The 19,146-nt window shown below is 45.1% G+C and overlaps 2 protein-coding genes across 6 annotated transcripts in view; one reads left to right on the forward strand and one right to left on the reverse strand.

The window, feature by feature from the left end:
• Positions 1-2,337, reverse strand: part of DNAI1 (dynein axonemal intermediate chain 1) — a 161,753-nt gene extending 159,416 nt beyond the window's left edge. For all 3 annotated transcript variants that reach the window (XM_075739584.1, XM_075739582.1, XM_075739585.1), the window contains exon 1: positions 2,237-2,337. In XM_075739584.1, coding sequence (XP_075595699.1) covers positions 2,237-2,269 — 33 coding nt within the window. In that variant the 5' untranslated portion in view covers positions 2,270-2,337. The remainder of the gene's footprint in view (positions 1-2,236) is intronic.
• A 223-nt stretch (positions 2,338-2,560) lies between these two features.
• Positions 2,561-19,146, forward strand: part of FAM219A (family with sequence similarity 219 member A) — a 110,082-nt gene continuing 93,496 nt past the window's right edge. The window contains exon 1 of one of the 3 annotated variants that reach the window (XM_075739588.1): positions 2,561-2,792. In XM_075739588.1, the coding sequence (XP_075595703.1) occupies positions 2,733-2,792 (60 nt within the window). In that variant the 5' untranslated portion in view covers positions 2,561-2,732. The remainder of the gene's footprint in view (positions 2,793-19,146) is intronic. The other 2 variants (XM_075739589.1, XM_075739590.1) reach the window with 2 other exon arrangements.

Consider the following 19,146-nt stretch of genomic DNA (forward strand, 5'->3'; position numbering starts at 1 on the left):
CAAAAACGAGCCAAAAGCCTCTAGACTTCAAGGCTACACAATTCTTCCACTAGAATATTTTAGTAGATAAATGGACATGAAACAGATATCAGATTTAACAAGCTTATTGCAAATATAGGAAAGGCAATACAGGACAAGTCTTTTAACTTATTGTAATGAAAGTTATGTGAAAAGCCAAAAATCCTAAGAGTTTAAACAGTTTATGATGTTTCAAGAGCTTTAAAATAAAACTAATGCCTTTACAACACATTAATTAAATTTTTCAAATAACATGTGAATCAAAGCCTCTCAGTTTCAGAATATTTAAGATAATGGCTACTGAAAATGACTGAAAATATTTGTGTGGAAATTCTAAAAATAAAAGAAACTGAAATTCAGAGCAAGCATTTCATCCCAGGTTTAGTTTGTATCATTATTATTATTAATGGGTTTTACAATTTTAGCATAAACATCTTCATTATCTAGGATTGGATGTGGGGTTTGGTTCTGAATTTGTACCCTTTGCAAACTTTATAAAGCCATTTGTAACTTGATAATTACTAGCACTTCTTAGTAGAAGGATTAGGAATGTCACAGTGATCCTCTTTCTTACCCTTGCCTACTCTAAAGCCCAGAAGCCCTTCTACCGCATGTGCAGGAACCCTCAGATGGCTCCAAGAGACAGCAGGCCCATGAGGAACCATTTAAATACTTCTGGATTTCAGGTCCACCTCTAGTTGCAGGAGCAGGGAGATACGATTGGGGTCTGCAGAGTCAGCTCACACTTAGCAGGGTTTATTAGCTCAGGCTTCAGAAGTCGTATAGTATAGAGTCTATACAGCCCTAGTGTGGATAAACCACAGTCCAAAGGAATCACCCTTGGGTAACTAGAGAGGGATCAGACGATCAGCAAGGATTGCTGTTCGCTTTTTGAAAGAACTCCTGCTGTCTGGACCCTTGCACAGACCACTGGGGATTGTCCAGGGATCTCAGCTACCACCTCACAGCTCTGAACCATTATGTCAGTCCCCCTTTTTCTCCCTTCTGCCTTCCTTGATCAGTTACGGCTTTCTGTCACGTGTTCAGGACTGAAGAAGCAGGCTGCTTGTTCTTGGTCACTTCTAGGCCACCTATGCTAACCCTCTTCCCCCAACCTCAAAGATCAAATACGTTGGGATTGACGTAAACCTGTTATGTAAAAGCTTTTACCAGTCAGGTCAACTTCTGCTTTTAAACCAAACACTTCGATACTCCAGTAGCAGAGGAGATCCAGGAATGAATCTGACTGAGCCCTTCATCCTGTGAGGGTTTGCACACAGACATGCCCACGCAAAGCCCGAAGGCGGTGAGGTCTCACAGACACACATCCACCCACACCGCTGCTGCCAGAGTAGGGTTAGGGCCACGAAGGTTAGCAGATGGCTTCTCTTCATTGTCTGAACTGAGAGAAAACCGAATAGTAAACTAAAGGGAAGTGATAAAAGTTACAGCTAGGTATAATTGAATTTTTAAAAACTATTTAAAAACAGGGATTTCAACCTGTTTGCTCAGTGTCCCTGAAAGATTCTCTACCAGACTGGGGACCCCTCAAGTGCATCAAAACCTGCCCTGGAAGAGAACTGTCATACACTGTAACAGTGACAAAATGGCATCACATAATGACATCTGAGAACCTTTATAGTCTCACAGGGTTGCAACAGTACAGTGACACAGTGTGGGGGTGCTACAGCTAGGGGACGTGCTGTTTTGCCAAAACAGGGTGGCAACGCACAGAAATGCCACCGAACACACAGGGTGTCACCGGCAGGGCGATGACATACTTTAGTGCAGGGATAGAGTGATGCGCCATGATGTAACCACGCAGCAAGGAGTGCCATGAGGGCTTGTGCTGAGACCCAGTGTCCCACCCAGCCCTGGGGGGCTATAGCTTTGCGGCCACCCTGGAGGGAAATGAGCTGGGCTGCGCATGGTGACGTAATGTAAGGTGGCGCTGGGAACAGTAATGTCATTGGGGGCCTGGTGTCACACCAGTGACACCATGGCACCTACTTAGAGCAGGAGCTGAAGGCAGCAGAGCCAGAGCGGGGCCACAGAGCGACGTTTCCTCGTGTGAACGTCTTGTGTGGTGCACGAGGCACTGCAGTGACGCCATTCAGGCGGGCTGACGTCACAGCGCTGGTGGTAATGTCACCACGGCGCTGTCACACGCGAGCGAGGCGCCGCGCTGCAACCATACCCGGTCGGGACAGGCCCTTACCTGCCGGTGCCGCTCACCCGCCTTGGCTGGCATGGCGGCTGCCGCAGCAGCTCCCCGCCACCGGCCGCTCCTCACCACAGCCCCGCGCCCTCCCGGCCAACGGCCGGCCGGAAGTTGATAGCGGCAACTATGGCAACGCGCCGGAAGCGGCGCATTTCCCCCCACCCCATCCCCGAAGTGCCCCCGCTCCCTCCGAGGGAGGGAATGGTACGTCCCAGCGGCGGCGGGGCGGGGGCCGCGGGGAACCGAGCATCCGGGCCCCTGAATTGGTGGCAGAGATCACGCCCCCTTCATGAATATGCAAATGAGGGGCGGGGCGGTAGAGGCCGGACCCGGAAGCGGCGCGGCTGAGTCACCTCGGCAGCGAGCGGCGGTGGCGATGAGGCAGCAGCCGCGACGGGCGGCGGCGTCGTCCTCCTTCGGTGTCTGAGGAGCCTCCCCGCGGCCGCCCGTCCTTCTTCCCTCCCGCTTGCCGCGCCCCAGCCCCGCCGCCACCATGATGGAGGAGATAGACCGGTTCCAGGTGCCCGCCGTGCGCGCCGAGATGCAGCCGCTGGTGAGGGGCGGGCGGGCGGGGCTGCGCTGTCCCCGGGAGCCGCCGCCCCACCGAGGGTCCGGGGGTGGAGGAGGTGGGGGCGCGGGTGTCAGAGCTGCCGGGGCGGCGGTGCTGAGGTCGGGCCCGTGCGCCGCGGCCGTTATGTAACGGCCGTCCCCTCAGCGCCCCCGCCGCCGCCATCCTCGCCGGGCTCCGGGGCCGTACCCAGCGGTAGCTGCTGTGTCATCTCGGGGCGCCCGTGGTCACGGCTGCCCACCCGGCCCTTCCGTCCTGCCCCCCCTTCTTCCCCGGCATCTCCCCGGGCGCCGTCGGTAGCAACGGCAGAAGCCGCCCGCGGGGAGGGCGGGGGCGGCAGCAGCTCCGCTCATGCCTCGGTGTAAACCTGGCTTCTCCAAACGTAGCAGCGGCCCGAAGCATCCCGGCCTGGCTGGTGCATGGGGCGGGTGTTGCCGGCCGGTGGACTCCAGCGCCGGGCACGGTGGGAAGCGGCGGTGAGACCGGGAGAGCCCGGCCGAGGAAGGACGGGCAGCCAGAGCAGCTGGAGGCGCTGAGGACTGGTGGGGGTTTAGTTGACACTTATAAAATACGTGAGATCTGGGAGAAGAATGAGGCAATGTTTTCGTGCAGCCTGGTTTGGGAGCTGCGGGGAGCGGTGCTCCCGAGGGATAGCTGCCCGGGATGGGTGTGAAATACGTGCGGTGCGAGCTGTGGTGTGAAGCTGCAGGACCTTCTCTGTGGCTGGCTTTATAGCCGTTGCTCTTAGTGCAAAGCTGCTGTTAGATGCTCATAGTGTAAAAAGTCCAGGTGTTTTGCAAAGAAACATCTCTATCAAATTAGTTTTCCTCACATTAAATTACATAAAAAAAGCAATCTGTGAGGGTTTGATTTTTTCCTTCCCTCCCCCATGCCACAGTATGTGTTTTTTGTATCAGGATGTTTTTTCACTTCATAGACACAATTATACTCAATTAATGAGCTCTGAATAGGTTGACATAATGGTTACACTACTACATGGGACCCTGGAGCATCTTTGCAGAGAAGGAAGTGTACGGGCTCGTGGGACTTTGCGCTTGTGTAAATGGGCAGGTAGAGTGGTCCTGGGCTTTTGGTGACTCCTGAAATGACACTTATGAAGGAAGACCAGCTGGCTGGCATGGCAGATGCTGTATCATCAGCAAGTAGACCAAAACTTCTTATGAGCATGTAGCTGCCTTGCTTTGATGCTACAGGCTTGCTTGTGTATGTGTTGTGCCCCAGTTGCATACTGCAGAACATTTGAATGTGTTGGTCTGTTTCTCTGTCCCATCTAGGAGAGGTTCCATTGTGTGTTCCTCTCCCCTTAACTCCTGTCTGCCTTGCTCTCTGCTTGAAGGTGTGTTGTTATGTGTCACCTGGGACCTGTTGAAACTGTTCAACTTGACATTAAAGTAAAAGCTGGAGAATGGACTGACTGAAGATGTTGATTCCCTTTGGCACCTGGAGTAAGCAAATTCCATCTCAGCATCTGATTGTGTGAGACAGGGATATGAAATGTTTGTAGAGGTGGAAGGGACTTTAATGAAATATTTGCGCAGATCCTTTTGACAGCAGTTGAGGATAGGTTATTGGCAGGTTCATGTTAGCACTGAAGATACTACTGAGATTTCCAGTATATCAAACTGCATTAGAGTTGATGTATCAATCCTCGGTTTCTTGTTGCAGCTAGTGTTTGTAAAAAGTTGAGAACACAATAATTGTCTTGTAAACAGAAGGACTCTGTGAAGGTGTACAAACTCAGATTATCCCTCAGTGGCAAGAAAAACACTTTTCTTATGGTTGGGAGTGTTGACACGTTGTGAAAATATTTTTAGCTTGGTTTTTGTTGTTGTTTGGTTCTTTAGCTTCGAACCTTTGTGGTGGGGAAGAAAACTGTCCATACAAGCTGATGTGGACTTGTTGCACACCCTACTTGTTGTGTGTGTTTTTATCAAGCAGAAGCAACAGATGTGATAAGGCTGGCCCTCTCTACTCATGTTGTTGAGGGCAGCGGGCATAGTAGTGAGATTAGCAAGTTTTGAACAGTTCTTGGCAGACCAAAATACTGCTGTGTATTTTCTAGAAACCCCATGGTAATAGTGGAGGAGTGGAGTTGGCAGATGCATGCATGTTTGCATGGACGTGGAGTAAGCAAAACCTGAAGAGGTTGTCCAGTCCAACCCTGCTGTCTCAGGGCAGGATGGGATATTGTGCAGCAGTGATATAAGCTTAGGAAGCAGGTTTCCTTCCCTTCTGTAGCAGCCAAGAATTAGGAAATTTTCACAAAGGGCTTTCACACTTGCATTAAAAGAATACTCTGAGCCTGTGCTGCAGGATTTCAGTTGATGTTTAACTAATAGAGCTTATAGTGAAACCGTGTGTACGTGAGGGGCTGTTGCTATGAGTGGACGTGCAGGATTCTTCCGCGTGCCTGGAAATGCTGGCATCAGGCTCAGAAGTAGGACAGAACAAGTCTGGTACAGCATTTCCAGTGGCTTCCTCTGCTTTGTAGCTCCTGGTCTGTACCTTGCAAGTAGGGGCTGGATGCTTGCAACAATCCTTGCAGTTCAGAAGCTGGCTGGGGTTTATCATACTAATTTGCTTGGGTAACATGGTTCTGCTTTGTTCTATGACAGTTACCATTTCTCCCTTCCCTCTCATCTAATACTTTAAACTACAAAATAACCTTAGCATCTCAGGACTTCTTGTTTCTTCTTCCCAGGGTAAAAGCTTTCAGTTCCACATGGTCTCAGGGAAGGATGAGACTGGCAGTCTTTTCCACATCCAAAATGCTGAGGTGGAACTTTGTTTTCTGGGTGGAACCTAAGAGTCATTGTGAACTGCCACTGAAGCTGTAAAAAAAAAAGTTTTAAAACATGATCCCGTGCTGAAAGCAAACAGAGGAGAAAAGGTCCCTTGCTTGATTTGAAGAGCATACGCTATATGAAATGTCTTTTCATCCTGTTCAGGCTGGAGGGTGTCCTAGGAGAACACTGTTCCATCTGAGTCTGGCCAGTACCCGGCAGTGCAAGAAGGGTCCTGAAGTGAGGTTTGTGAAGCTAGGCTTTGCTTGAAGTCCTTGAAAACTTTATGTTGTTGACCAGCATGCACACTTTTGAATGTCTTTTTCATCTGAGTAGATAAAGCGTCATCTTAGCTTTGATGTCTTTGTGCTGAACTCCAGGATAACCACTGATAATCTGCCTAGAAACCACCTGACAGACAGGCCTGCTGATCTGCTAGCATTTAAAATTGAGAGAGGTACAGCTGTTAAATGCTGAAGGGAAACCCTTCTTAGAAAGTAGTCTGAAGACTTTCTGAGCCCCTTAGCCTCCAAACCTGCCACTGATACTGGCACTATTGATCAGGGGTCTGTCAGGGGTGATAATACACTAATGTCTGGTGTCCGTTGAGTATACATCATGACAATAGCCAGTGTTGTATTTACTGAGCGGGGACAGAGAACCTGACACATCCATGGCTTTTTGCAAAAGTAACTTCTCTAAAGCTCAAATGTGTCTGGTGGGGGAACCTTCTGTCTTTGACAGCCTTGTCCAGCTAAGGGCTGCATTGGTGTCTCATTGCACGCTAGTGGCAGCACCTAACTAGTACAGTGTGGAGCTGTGTGGAGTACTGCTTGCTCTGACAAAGCCTGTCAGGATCTCTGGTTGCTGCAAGTCGGATAGAGGTTGTGTTGCAGAGCCAAGAAGTACTTGATCTGCAGGCTGCACATTGGCCAGCTCTGTCATATGTGAACTCCTACCCTTTGCATCAGATGCAGTGATGTGAAGTCAGGAAGGTGGGGATTCATTTCCTCCTGTCTCCAGCCTGTTTGGATAAGCATGGCAGAGTCAAGCAAGCTGTCTTGACTCTGGCCTCTACAAACATTTGTTGAGAACTGCTGTATACTAATGCAGACTAAAGGAAAGGTTCAACACCGGATTTAATGAGAGGGAGTTGCTGTGGGCAAATGGACAGGATGGCATAGAGACCCTGGTTAAACATTGGCAGGTTGTAGGATGGGATGAGGCCCAGTGTTGCATGTCTTTGCAAGACACGTTACTCTGCATATTTTGATATTGTGGCACAATTGTGAACATATTCATTGTGGAAGAGAAGAAAGGCTAGTAACTGGCACTTGGTCACGTTCATGTGGTGCCTTTCCATAAGAATGGGATGGTCTGTTCTGATTCCCATTTCCTGTCTTGGGTACTGATGGCTCTTGGCTTCCATCCTAAAAATGCCTGCCTCTTCAAATTAATATAAACTAATTTACAAGGGGTTCTGTTTAATGCTTAGTATCATGTCTTCCCTATCAACATGATGCAAGCTCAACTATGGAAACTATTCCACTTAGATTCTATTTCATCTCCGACTTGTCGTGATCCTTCTGCACTCACAGAAAGGGCTCTCTTCATTAACTGCTGGTAGTGTGTTAGTTTCAGATAAAGTCAATTCCCAGCATTACAGGCATGCATGGTGTGATAAGTGTTGAAATTCATTATTACTGGACACTTAGACGTGGTAGGTAGCAGTCTTGGCTGATGGGTTGGTATTTGATATGTTAACTTCCAACTGCACAATTTTTCCAGTCTGGTGGTGGTGGTGCCTTGTTGTGATGATTGGTGTTGGTTTGTTTTCTGTAAGTTTTTTGTCAGAAAGGTTTCCTAATGTGTAATTCTCATTACAGAGGCAGGTATTAAAGGGAGAGAGAGATGAAGGGACCCTGGCACAGTGAGGATGCTGTGAATAAAAAGAATAAAAATAATCTTTGAAATAGGAATGGGGGAGCCTGTAATCATATGTAGACCCATCTTTTCTGTAGCACTGGTGCCTCACTACATGGTCTCCTTGTGATTTTTAAATCTGTGTTTTGTTTTGTTAGCTAAATATGTGCAAAATCCTTAGTATTTCTGTTAAAATGAAATGTATGGAGCATGATGCAGTGGGGTTGTATCTTGAATTCTGCTGCTATGTGAAACCCTCCTGAGTCTGTCTCTAGCATACACAACAGCACTGGCTGGCGTATGATGGCAAACTGACAGATGATAGTGTTGGATCACATGTTGCTTCCATACACTAAGGCAGGCGGTTTCTGTTCTTAGCACAAAAATGGAAGTAGAGTGTAAGTGCTCTTGCCCACATGGTACCAGTATGACTTTTCTTAATAAAAAGCACCTGTTAAAGTGCAGCAGCTTCAGAGGAGCTTTGCTACAAACTTCTGAGCATTTGGATCGCCCTCTGAAAGTGGCAGCAGGAATGCAGTATTTCAGTTTTCCAATTCTCAGCCCACGTGAAAAATGGGAGCTCTTTCTGGAGAAATTGGGCTGATGGTTCTTATAGCTCGTTCTGAAGCATTGTAACCAGGCTGGTTTCTTTGCAGATGTTTGCCAGGCTGTGGGACCTTGGGCTTGTAGCTGCAGTTGTGATGATGACAGTCAACCTGAAGATTTTGCTTAGCCACATCCTACAGTGATGCTGTTGGCTTTTTAGCTGAGAAGCCAAATCTACACTGGACCCAGAGGTATAAAATTTCCAGAAACTTTGAAGATACAGAAGATGCATTTCTAAACAGCTTTTTTTAATGTTAGAAGAGAAGAACAGAAAAGAAAAAATTAGACTATCTACTGGATACTTATTTTTAAAAAAAAATAACCACAATTTTAGTAGAGAGTATGAGTGCTCAGCATACTTATAAAATCCATGCTATTTATTTTTGAAAAATATTGACTGTCTCATCCTAGGAAAGTTGTGCTGTATGTTAAGATCTCCTTGTTTTGTCTGATGCATCCCTAAAATGGGAAAAAACCTAAAAATAGAAAAGCAAAAGTAACTAAGAAGCAAAAAGAAAGGTTATACCTGTAGGGCTTAGAAATAGTATGTTAATAACACATTAGGTATCTAGCGTAGATACACAAGAAACTCATCTTTCTAGAAGGAAAAAGCTTCTAAAATGAAAATGTCATCCCTATGTATATTCATTGTAATGTAGCCCAGGGGTTACATAGCTATATGTTTTGTAAATGCCTACAGTACATGCAATTTGTAATGTTGCAGTGCTATGGGTTCTGAAATAGTTCTATTTCAGATAGTGCTGCTTTTAGTTACACAGACTGTTTTGATGTGCTGCGGTGTCATCTATAGCAGTAGTCTAAAGGTTACCTACCTGAATACTTCAGTTCACTGGGGTTCTGTCCTGTCCCCTCCCTGTCCCGTATCAGGCCTTTGGTGCAGAGGTACAGGAGCATTTTTGTTACAACCCCAGGCCAGGTTGAAAATCCAGCAGTGATCCACAGGCTCCTGAACGGCTGTGGTGAGGGATGTGGCCGCTGTAGCTAGCGGATGACCTCTCAAGATATGGGAGCATGTTCTGGCTGGCACTGTCTCTGCAGGCATACTCTTTCTTCTTGTCCACTTCTTTGTACAAGCTCTGACTAGAGTTTTTCTGTCACTCATGTTTGGAAATCTCTTCTTGAGTGAAAAAAGGTGTTTAAAAAGGAATGCTGAACTCTATGAAGAATTACACCTGCACAGTTCCCTCTTGGGATTCTTCCATAACTCCCAAGAGCTTGTTATCTGTGTCTTGATATTAATGTCTACTCAGACATCTATTTCTGCTACTGATATAGCCATATACTGTCTCTGCCAGTAGGTAGTGGCAGGCCCACAAAGAGTCAGACAAAATGAGCAAAATGGCAGGGTGAGAGGGGAGAACAACTCATGCCTTTAATTCTGCAAGCTTTCATTCAAGGAAAGCCGTCGACTTACCAATGAGGCTGTAGGGTGTATGTGGCATCTCTGGAATTATATCTTCCTTGCTGTGAAACTGAAGACTGAACTTGATAAAAATAGAGGAGGAGACCCCATCACTGGTTTGATCTGCAGGGCTGGGGATTAAGAGTGGAACTGGCTCATGGGAGGACTGGGAGTCAGTGAGTCACAATGGTCTGCCTGTTTTTTCCAGGCATTTTAAGACCATGGCTGAAGTAGTTGTCTTCCGACTTCTACGCAGATCAATTATCTGTCACTTTCCACAGACAGACTGTAGAAATGCATCTATGCTTTCCCCTCACACTCTCACATGCCATGCATCTTCAGTGAAGTCTTGTGCCATTTTGAATATAAGGTCCCTCTGTATCTGTCACTATAAAATTGACATCGTAGTGATGCTGCCACTTGCAACTAGTAAATCCATCAGTTCCAGCTTGAACCCTGTGTGGTCTCCTAGACTGTTATTCTTTCTGAAGTTTAAAGTGTAATCTTGTGCAATGGATCGGTGTCCATTTTGTAGTATGCAATAGAAAACAAACATTTGTTTTACTGGTTTCATTCTGAGCATAGTGAGTTGGAGTGAATGAAATTGTAGGTGGAAATTTTCTTAATTTTGAAGAGTACCTGCTAGGGAATCCACTTGGCTTTTGGACACATCCATCACCGATTCACAGGATAACAAGGTTTATCACTTTGGGAAACTTTGTGAAGAAATGCTCTCTTAAATACATGCAGAGTATACTAGCTGCATCCCAACTGCTGTTATTAGGTGAGTTGCAGAGTCATCTTAGTTGTGGACTGAGAAGTTTGCTATTTTCAGTAGTAAAGCTGAAGGTAGGACATGCTGCTTTTGTTGAGAAGAGCATTGGCTCTCTAAAGATGCGTGAGACCTTATTTCCTATACAGAAAGGAAAAGGAAGACTATTACTTGTTATGTCTTAAGAAGCTATTCCAGCGGTACTAGCAAGCTGTCTAGTGGAGATGCAGCCTCTGCCTGTGAACAAGTAATTTTGCTAGAATGTATTTAAATTATTCCTGAGCTTAGCAAGTGCTACTGCATAGCTGCAACTTCATTACAGCTGTTGACAAGTTGTCTGTCTGGAGTTAGTGGAGAAAACATGTCAACAAAGCCATCGTATAGGTCAGGCTATAAAATAACTAGCCACCAAGTAACTCCTGTAACCCAGCACCATCTGTGCCGGCACATTGTTTAGACTTTGCATGCGGTGCTGACACAGGTAGCACTAACCTCACCAATGATCTGCAATCCCTTTCCCTGCATGCTTCCCAAACCTTACTTCCGCGATAGACTGTGCTAGAGCTTTTCTGTCGAGCTTCTGTTTCTTTGTCCAGGACCATCAGACATGAAGCCTTCCTCCTTGGGTGTGGTAGTCTCTTGCCTCACGCTTGCCTGACACTGTTTTTCTCAGTTTCTTGTCAGTGTCCTTCCTGAACTAACAGCCATTAATGTGAGCAGCTGACCTTTTGGGCACTGCAGCATTCAGTCTAATAAATCCTGTAGACAGTCTCTTTTCCACAGAGCTAAGCAGAGCAGTGGTATTCTAATGATCATCTTTTCTCTGTCCTGTGTGTTTTACTGATTGCATGGGAATGTAAGTTAGTGATTTAGTACACCCATATTCAAATAAACTATTTGTTTAGGTTATGTCTTGTTTCAGGTTTTTGTTTGTATGTGGCCCCAGGTGAAAACAAATCTTGATTCCTGTCTCAATGTCAGAGAGGCTTATGCTGACCTAATTATTGTTTCCTTCTCTAACTCCTGGTGAATTTGGGGTGTGATAGTGTCTGTTTGTTCACTAAGTTTGCCACAGGCATTGGAAGAGCTTTTGAGCTGGGATGAGGTAGCCTGTTTTGGTGGTGGCGTCTCCTGGTTCTTGCTTTGAAACAGATCTCTCATGGTTGGCCAGTAGAAGATATTTTTTCCTGGTGGACCATGTATCTTCAGCTTCCTTAAAAGAGATTATTTTTGTTTCTTCTTTCTTCTTGAGTTCTTCATGTAACTCCTACACACAGTTGTCTAAGGTAACTTGAGATTTTTTTTGTGTTTCTGTGTGCATCTCTGTGATGGTATTCTCAGAATTAAGGGAGCATGGCTTCCTTTTTTCCCCCCAAGGTGGGAAAGTACTGAAGTCCTTGCCAAGGTGAGAAAGTACTGAAGTCCTTGCAGAAGAGCACAGTGCATAGCAGTATTTAAAAGGACTTGTTGGTTAGACCCATGCTTATAAAATCAGAAGGCATTCACTTATGCTTGCCTAAGCTCTTTTAGTGTTTCTTAAATCATATCCCCAGAGAGTGAACTGTGTTGGTTTGACTCTCTGGCTGGTGTACCAGCCTTATAGCAGACTAGTCTTAGAGCATGTCAGAGCATGCATGTCTAATATCTGTTAGAGACGAGGAGGTAAGGGGATTCAAATCCACTCTTGCTTGGTGTCCTAGTTCTACTGAATTGCTAGCTGAGTTCCTGACTCAAATGATTATTGCTGTCTTGCTCTGCAGTGGTGTGAGATGTTCTTTAAGGTCACCATATCTTTAGCAAAAAAATATATATATGTTATTTGGTTTACTGGACTCTGGTACCTCTCTGTCTAATCCTCTAAGTGTTCTCTATATTGGGAGACTGTCAAACAGACAAAATGCATAGGAACTATAGTGGTGATGCTAGTTTATTCAGAAAATGTTTGTATTCTGTATGAGTGAAGAAGTTCCATAAGGCAAATCCTAATGTTTGTGGCCATGGTTAGAAATCTCTGAGTATAAAGGCTTACGCCTGCAGCAGTTAATGCAGTAGAGGAGTGTATTTGCTACTATAGTACTCATGGGGCTTGTCCTCATTGGTAGCGACTTGATTGTGGGGCCTAACTTTTCATCTGAAACTTGTTTTTTGGTAAGTTGTTGCAAGTAGCTTGAAGTGTGGTAAAAGACAAATTTCAAAATTTCTGAAGTCTGCAGAACCTGAACATCCAAGGTGCCATCTAAGCAGACTAAGCTTCTGAGAAATGGGAGAGGGAGGGAGAGGTGTCTGGGTGCATGTTGTTAACAGGAAAGAAAAAACAAATAGGAGTGTCCCTGCTCAGAGATGGCCTTTTAAATCTCTTGTCTGGTGGGATCTTGTGACTGATGCTTCTGAAAACAATACAGTTCTTTGTATGAAAGCATGATTTTCTTTCCAACCACATGCATGTGATGCAAATGGAAAATACATTGTCTCTGATGGCCAGAGCAGACCCTCCAGTTGAACACCACTTAGACATTCTGCAGACTTTTATCAGTTGAGGCATGGAAAGGGGCACTGATGGAAGAAACTAGTAAGGTTCACCCTTCCAGACTTGGCTTTTGTTGTTTGGAGTAGGAGGTCTCATGTGTACAGAGAAATGTCCAGTGCTCCTGTGTCTGTACAGGGTCCAGCTCTGTCGGCATAGCCTCCCCTCTGTAGCAACACTTCCAGTCCCGTGCTTCTGTGGACAGCTTCGTTCCAATGGCAAAACAGATTTAGTGTAAATACAGCCTGGATCATTGAAATGCCATAGTGTCTTTTTAGTTGTGGCATGGAGCCCTAATGATTGCAAATATGGATTTATTTTGAAAGCACAATGGAATGCACAATACCTTGGTTCTCGTAGCATCTGGCTGTGGAATACGTGTGGCCTAAGAGAAAGCTTTCACAGGTTGCATGTGATATGGAAGCAGCAGGAAAAGCTTTTTATTAAGCTTAGGATTCTTAAACTTTAAAGAATCTTGTAGCAAAATTGTAATGTGGTCCAGGGAAAGATTTCGGTTCCTCTTTCCCCCTGCCAACCAGTTTCGGGTCTGTCTAGGTCTCTGTAATCTTACTTACCCTTTCTATAAGAGAAAAATTTGTGAGTAGCAATCCTGAGAATAGTCGTAGGAACAGCGTGTTCACAGGCTTTGAAGATGGAGGTCACCTAGCCCACTGGAGCATGTAAAAGCTGCACTTCAAACTGGGTTGTTGGCAGCTGATAAGCCTGGGAGAAACTGCTAGCTAGTATTCAATTTCTGTAAATCTGTGTGTTTCAAAAGCTGGATTTAGATTCCAGTTTTGATCACTGTGCTAGGATTAAGGGGAACAGGTATGGTAAAGGAGCTAGAGGAAGTCCCAACTCTTACTGAAAACGTGTTGTAACACATATGTACTGTTTAACTGGCAGGATTTGCCACTTCAGGATGTTAATGCAAAGCCTGAAGATACAGTCTAGAATTCTGCAAAGCACTAGTGATTCCTCTGCTGCTCCAATGGAGTAAAAACTGCTCCTTGTCTTCATCTATTCCAGCAGAGCCAAATCCTTCAGTGGTTGTACTTTATCATATCACAAAAGCACTTCTGGGTGAAAAGAATTTTTTGTACCTCTTGCAAAAATTAGGGCAAGGTGATTGTGAAACTGAGATGATCCATGCTGTGCATGTAAGAAGAATTATAAAGAGATTATCTGGTTATGAGAGAATGCTTCATTTGGATTATGTAGCTAAATAGAATTTATAATCCATGGTTTCTGCATAGAAAAGTTTCCTCATGCAGTAGTGGGAAATGTCAGATAGAAGCTTTTATTAACTCTAAGGTTCTGTATTTGCAACATTGAATTCTTAATCTCAGAATTTGGGGGGGGGGGGGATTTCTTCAGGTATAGACCACCCTGGCAAAAAAAGTTTGTCCCATGAGGTTAACTGGTAGCACACATTCAATCTAGAGGTGCTTCTGTATTGACTTGCAGAGGTATGAAGTTTACAGTGCTTGCTGCTTGGTTTATAGCCACAGTCTGTGCTCGATTCACCAAATGGAGATGGATGAATTAGGTACACACTTAACCTCTTTTCAGTGTCTGGGACCCTGGTGGTTGTTCAGTCTGGTTATGAGATGGAGAAAGTATGTGTGTTTGTTGCCAAGACACTAGCTCTCTTTTCAGCTCTGATCTGGAAACTAGTAGTCTATGATATAGTACCAAAATTTTCCCTTGCTTGTCCAAACGATTAACCTTTGAAGCAATATTTAGTACTATGTGCCTATATAGCAGTGCTAATTCAAGGAGCTGGTGGCTAATATCTTAGCACCTAGCTGCAGAAGCATGAGGTGCTTTTGCTGGTGTAAGAGGTGTGTGTTTGCTGGCTGAATTAATTTCCTCATCTTTTTTATGATTCTGTGTTATAAGCAAGAAATTTTACTCTTTCTTAGTAAGCTGTGGCAGTTGGACAGTGACTCTGATGCTGAATGACTATTGATAATTCTGTAAAAAGTAGAAAAATTCAATGTTAAGTCTTCAGACTTCTCAACTTCTAAGTCTGGATGTGAGGTTATTGTGGTGTTGCTGATTCACTTGATTGCATGAGGTCTTGACAGCTCTTGCAAATCTTAATTGGTTTGAGGATCAAATACTTCATTTTTGGTTTCTGACATGTCTTTTGTGGAAGATTAGTCAGATTTATAGGAACATGTTGTGAGTTTTTTTTTTAATAGATGCATAGGAACTCAAAACCGAGTCCTGATGCATTTCTGTTGACTCCTTCTTTCCAGGCCAGTTTATTTTGGGTTTTTAAAAGATTTTCAAATGGCCACTGAAGTCTGGCTTGCTATATTCATTAATAACTGGGAGAAAGCTAGATGCTTTTACCACAGGTATTCTCCATTGATATGGTGGTTGGTGGATATTGTGGAAGGACCTGCTGGGAGACTTTGCATAAATTCAAAACTCATTAACATCATAGGGAATTACCAGCAGTCAGCTGCAATGGTGATAACGTTTTCATGCTGACATACAGAGAGCCAGGAGGTGTGGTTGAGGCAGGCCTATTAAATACTGCTCCAAGCTTGACTTTCTGAAGTGTATTAGATCCTTGCTGAGATTTTTATTCCCTTGATATTGCAAACTTGTTCTTTTGGTTTAGTGGGGCTGAAGAACTTGCTCTTAAATAGTCTGAAGCTGTACTTCAGGCTGTGATCTTAATTGATAAACATGGCAAATCCTTTAATTTCTCAAGGTTGAAGTCAGTTCATCCTTTTTATTATGCAAAGATAAAAGTGCTCTTCCTTGGTCACTAGGGCATGGGACTTAATTCTGTTGATTGCCAATGATGATAAACCCTTCAGCTTAACTGGTAAATCATATGAAATTTTACGAGGATCATTTCCAAATGAGTATTTTGGTAATTGCAGTAGTCCTCATTCTGCCTTTTCTTTTGGAATAACTACCATGGTGTGTCTAAATAACAGTTTTTAGATGGGCATATCCCTGCTTTTCAAAGACAGGGCTGCTTCTCTGGCAGGTTGTAGTGCTACACATCCTGTATTGCAGTGCATAGTGAACGCCATTATGGATCTGTTACTTCCACCAGAATCCTCTCAAATGTCAGAATAGTGTTATGCATGTAGAAATACCTTCCTTTAGTCAAACAGTCTGCTCGTAGCAGTGTCAATTGCCATTTTGTATTGCTGGGCCAGATTTTTCAAAAGTTAGCTATTGTCCTGAGTTTCCAGGTAACTTTTGCTGTATTTGTCAGCATGACCTTCAGTTAATACCTCAAGTGCCTGCCCACAGCCAAAGTCTATTGTAAGCAAACACTGTCCGAACAGGAGTTTCACCCTGGATCAACTAGTACAAGCAGTGCTTGGGTGGTTAGCACATACAGCACTCTAAACCGGAGCTACTTGATGAGTTTTCAGTAAGGTCCTGCAAATATGTGCCCCAGCAAAGTCCCAATTACATCTCTTACTGTTTGGAAGAGGGCATTGTGCTGTGGTCACTTCGAGTGCTGGTGGGATGTATGGTCCCCTTCACAGGGCAAGAGGCACCTAATAAACATGGTTAAGATGGGGTAAAAACTACTTACGGTTAGGATTCAGATTAACTCTCTCCTGAATGGTGTCTGAAGTTACAGACTTCTTAAAGGCTGGAGTGACCAGATGGATGTCGTCTAAAGTTATTTTAAAACAACTTTTATCTTGCAGAAACGCTTTTTTTAAAAAACTGGAAATATAAAATCTTAAACCCAGGAATTCTTGCTCTATTTTACCAGTTTATTTAGCAGTTCTGTCTGAATTTGTCCTGTTTCTACCTGCTAGTATTTATAGGTGTCTTGGCAATTCCTCTACAGTAGGATAGAGAAAGGGCTAATAAACCACTGGGATTTATTAAAAATTGTTTTACTGCTTGCTGAAGTGTAGTAAGTGGTTCTGTAAATCTGGCCTTCTTTCAATTTGGCAGAACACCTGGAAAGCTACCAACCATGTCCAGTGAATGTTTCAGCCTAATTAATGATCCCTGACTTGTGCTGCTGCTCTGAAGCCCACCTGGGTTTGTACCAGGAAAGAGCAAAAACTTCAGGACAGAGAGGTGTGCTGAGCAATAAGCATATGTCAAAAAGCTCTAAATTGAAAGTAAAGGTCTTATCCAGGATAGGAGGATTGACCCCTGAGACCTGTGTTGGTTTTGCGTGGCAAGGTTTTGGTAGCGGGCGGGCTACAGGGGTGGCTTCTGTGAGAAGCTGCTAGAAGCTTCCCCTGTGTCTGACAGAGGCAATGCCAGCCGGCTCCAAAATGGACCCACTGCTGGCCAGGGCCAAGCCAATCAGCACCTCTGTGATAACATATTTAAGAAGGGGAGAAAAACAGCTAGAGAGGGCTTTTGCAGCTGGAGAGAGGAGTGAGAAGATGTAAGAAACTCTGCAGACACCAAGGTCAGTGCAGAAGGAGGGGCAGGAGGTGCTCCAGGTGCCGGAGCAGAGATCCCCCTGCAGCCCATGGTGAAGACCATGGTGAAGCAGGCTGTCCCCCTGCAGCCCATGGAGGGAGGATGAGGGGGTGTAGAGATTCCACCTGCAGCCCATGGAGGACCCCACAGCAGAGCAGGTGGAGGCACCTGAAGGAGGCTGTGGCCTGTGGGAAGCCTGCGCTGGAGCAAGCTCCTGGCAGGACCTGTGGCCCCATGGAGAGAGGAGCCCACGCCAGAGCAGGTTTGCTGACAGGACTTGTGACCCCGTGGGGGACCCACGCTGGAGCAGTTTGCTCCTGAAGGTCTGCACCCCATGGGAGAGACTCAGGTTGGAGAAGTTCGTGAAGGACTGTAGCACGTGGGAGAGACTCCATGTTGGAGCAGGGGAACGTTGAGGGGAGTCCTCCCCCTGAGGATGAAGAAGCAGCAGAAACACCATGTGATGAACCGACCATAACCCCCATTCCCCATCCCCCTGTGCCGCTGAGGGGGGCGGAGGTTGAAGCCGGGAGTGAAGTTGGTCCTGGGAAGATGGGAGGGGTGGGGGGAGGTGTTTTAAGATTTGATTTTATTTCTCATTGCTCTACTCTGTTTTGCTTGGTAATAAATTAGATGAATTTCCTCTCTAAGTTCAGTCTGTTTTGCTTGTGATGATAATTAGTGAGTGATCTCTCCCTGTCCTTATCTCGACCCATAAGCTTTTTGTTATACTCTTTCTCCCCTGCCTAGTGAAGCAGGGGAGTGATAGAGTGGCTCTGGTGGGCATCTGGCCTCCAGCCAGGGTCAACCCACCACAGACCTCAGCATCAATGATGGGAGGAGGGAGAAAATAACATTTTAAGGAGTCTTAAGGAGCTGTAACCCCATGGTGTGCCTCCAGATCAGTGGATGTCTTCGTGTTGCTCTGCCATGCTGCAGGTGTTGGGCTGTCTTCAGACTTGGCTGAAATGCAGTTTTTTCAATTGCGCAAAGCCAGTGGACTCTTGATAGAGCCTGCATGTCCCCCACTGTATAGAAGATCTGTATCAGTCTCCTTGTATTCCTTAAACCCCAAACCAAACAAAACCAAAAAACTCAAGCCACTTAAAAGGGCTACATGCTTGAGGACATCATACCTCTGAGTCAGTAGGTGAGAAGCATTTTACTTGTTAATGAGATTGGTCTCTGTCTTGTCTTGTATCAGTACGTTGTGCTTTGTGAAGAGCTTAAAGTGAGTAACAAGAGAGACCATCAGGGTGACTGATGCTTCAGGGATGGAACAGCTGTAAGAAATCTCCCTTAGAACCATGAAGGAGGACCCTAAAACCTAAAAGTGGCAGATTTTTTTTAGTGTCGCAAGTAGGATGGTATGAGCACAGTGAGACTGGGACAGGTGAAGGTGAGGAATTGGAAGGAGGTGTAAGGGGAGAGTAGACTGTAAGGCGGATGCAGGTACAGCCCTCCTGGAAGAAGACTGTTGCAGTAATTGGCGAGTGTAGTATGAGGCAAAGCAGAGGGCTTAACATGCTTTAATCTGTAATATGTCAGGTAGAAGTTCATCCAAGTCCTAAATCCTGTTTTCAGCCTTTGAAAAGAGACATTAAAAAGTGATACATCGTCAGTTTTGTGCTGATGCACACTTTCCTTTAAGAACACACTAGTGGAAATAAATCAATTACTCTAGCTGTCACTTCATCCCTGCTTTCTTAAAGGAGCAAATTAGTATCACCATGCATAGTTACCTTCAATAATGGCAACTGGACACTTTTTGAAATGGACAAGCTTGTAGCTTTGAGATCTGTATGGAGAGTGCTGGTTAAATGTAAAAATTGTATACCACCTTCTCTTAC

This window comes from Balearica regulorum, chromosome Z (genome assembly GCF_011004875.1).
Source record: "Balearica regulorum gibbericeps isolate bBalReg1 chromosome Z, bBalReg1.pri, whole genome shotgun sequence".
In the NCBI taxonomy this organism is placed as follows: Eukaryota; Metazoa; Chordata; class Aves; order Gruiformes; family Gruidae; genus Balearica; species Balearica regulorum.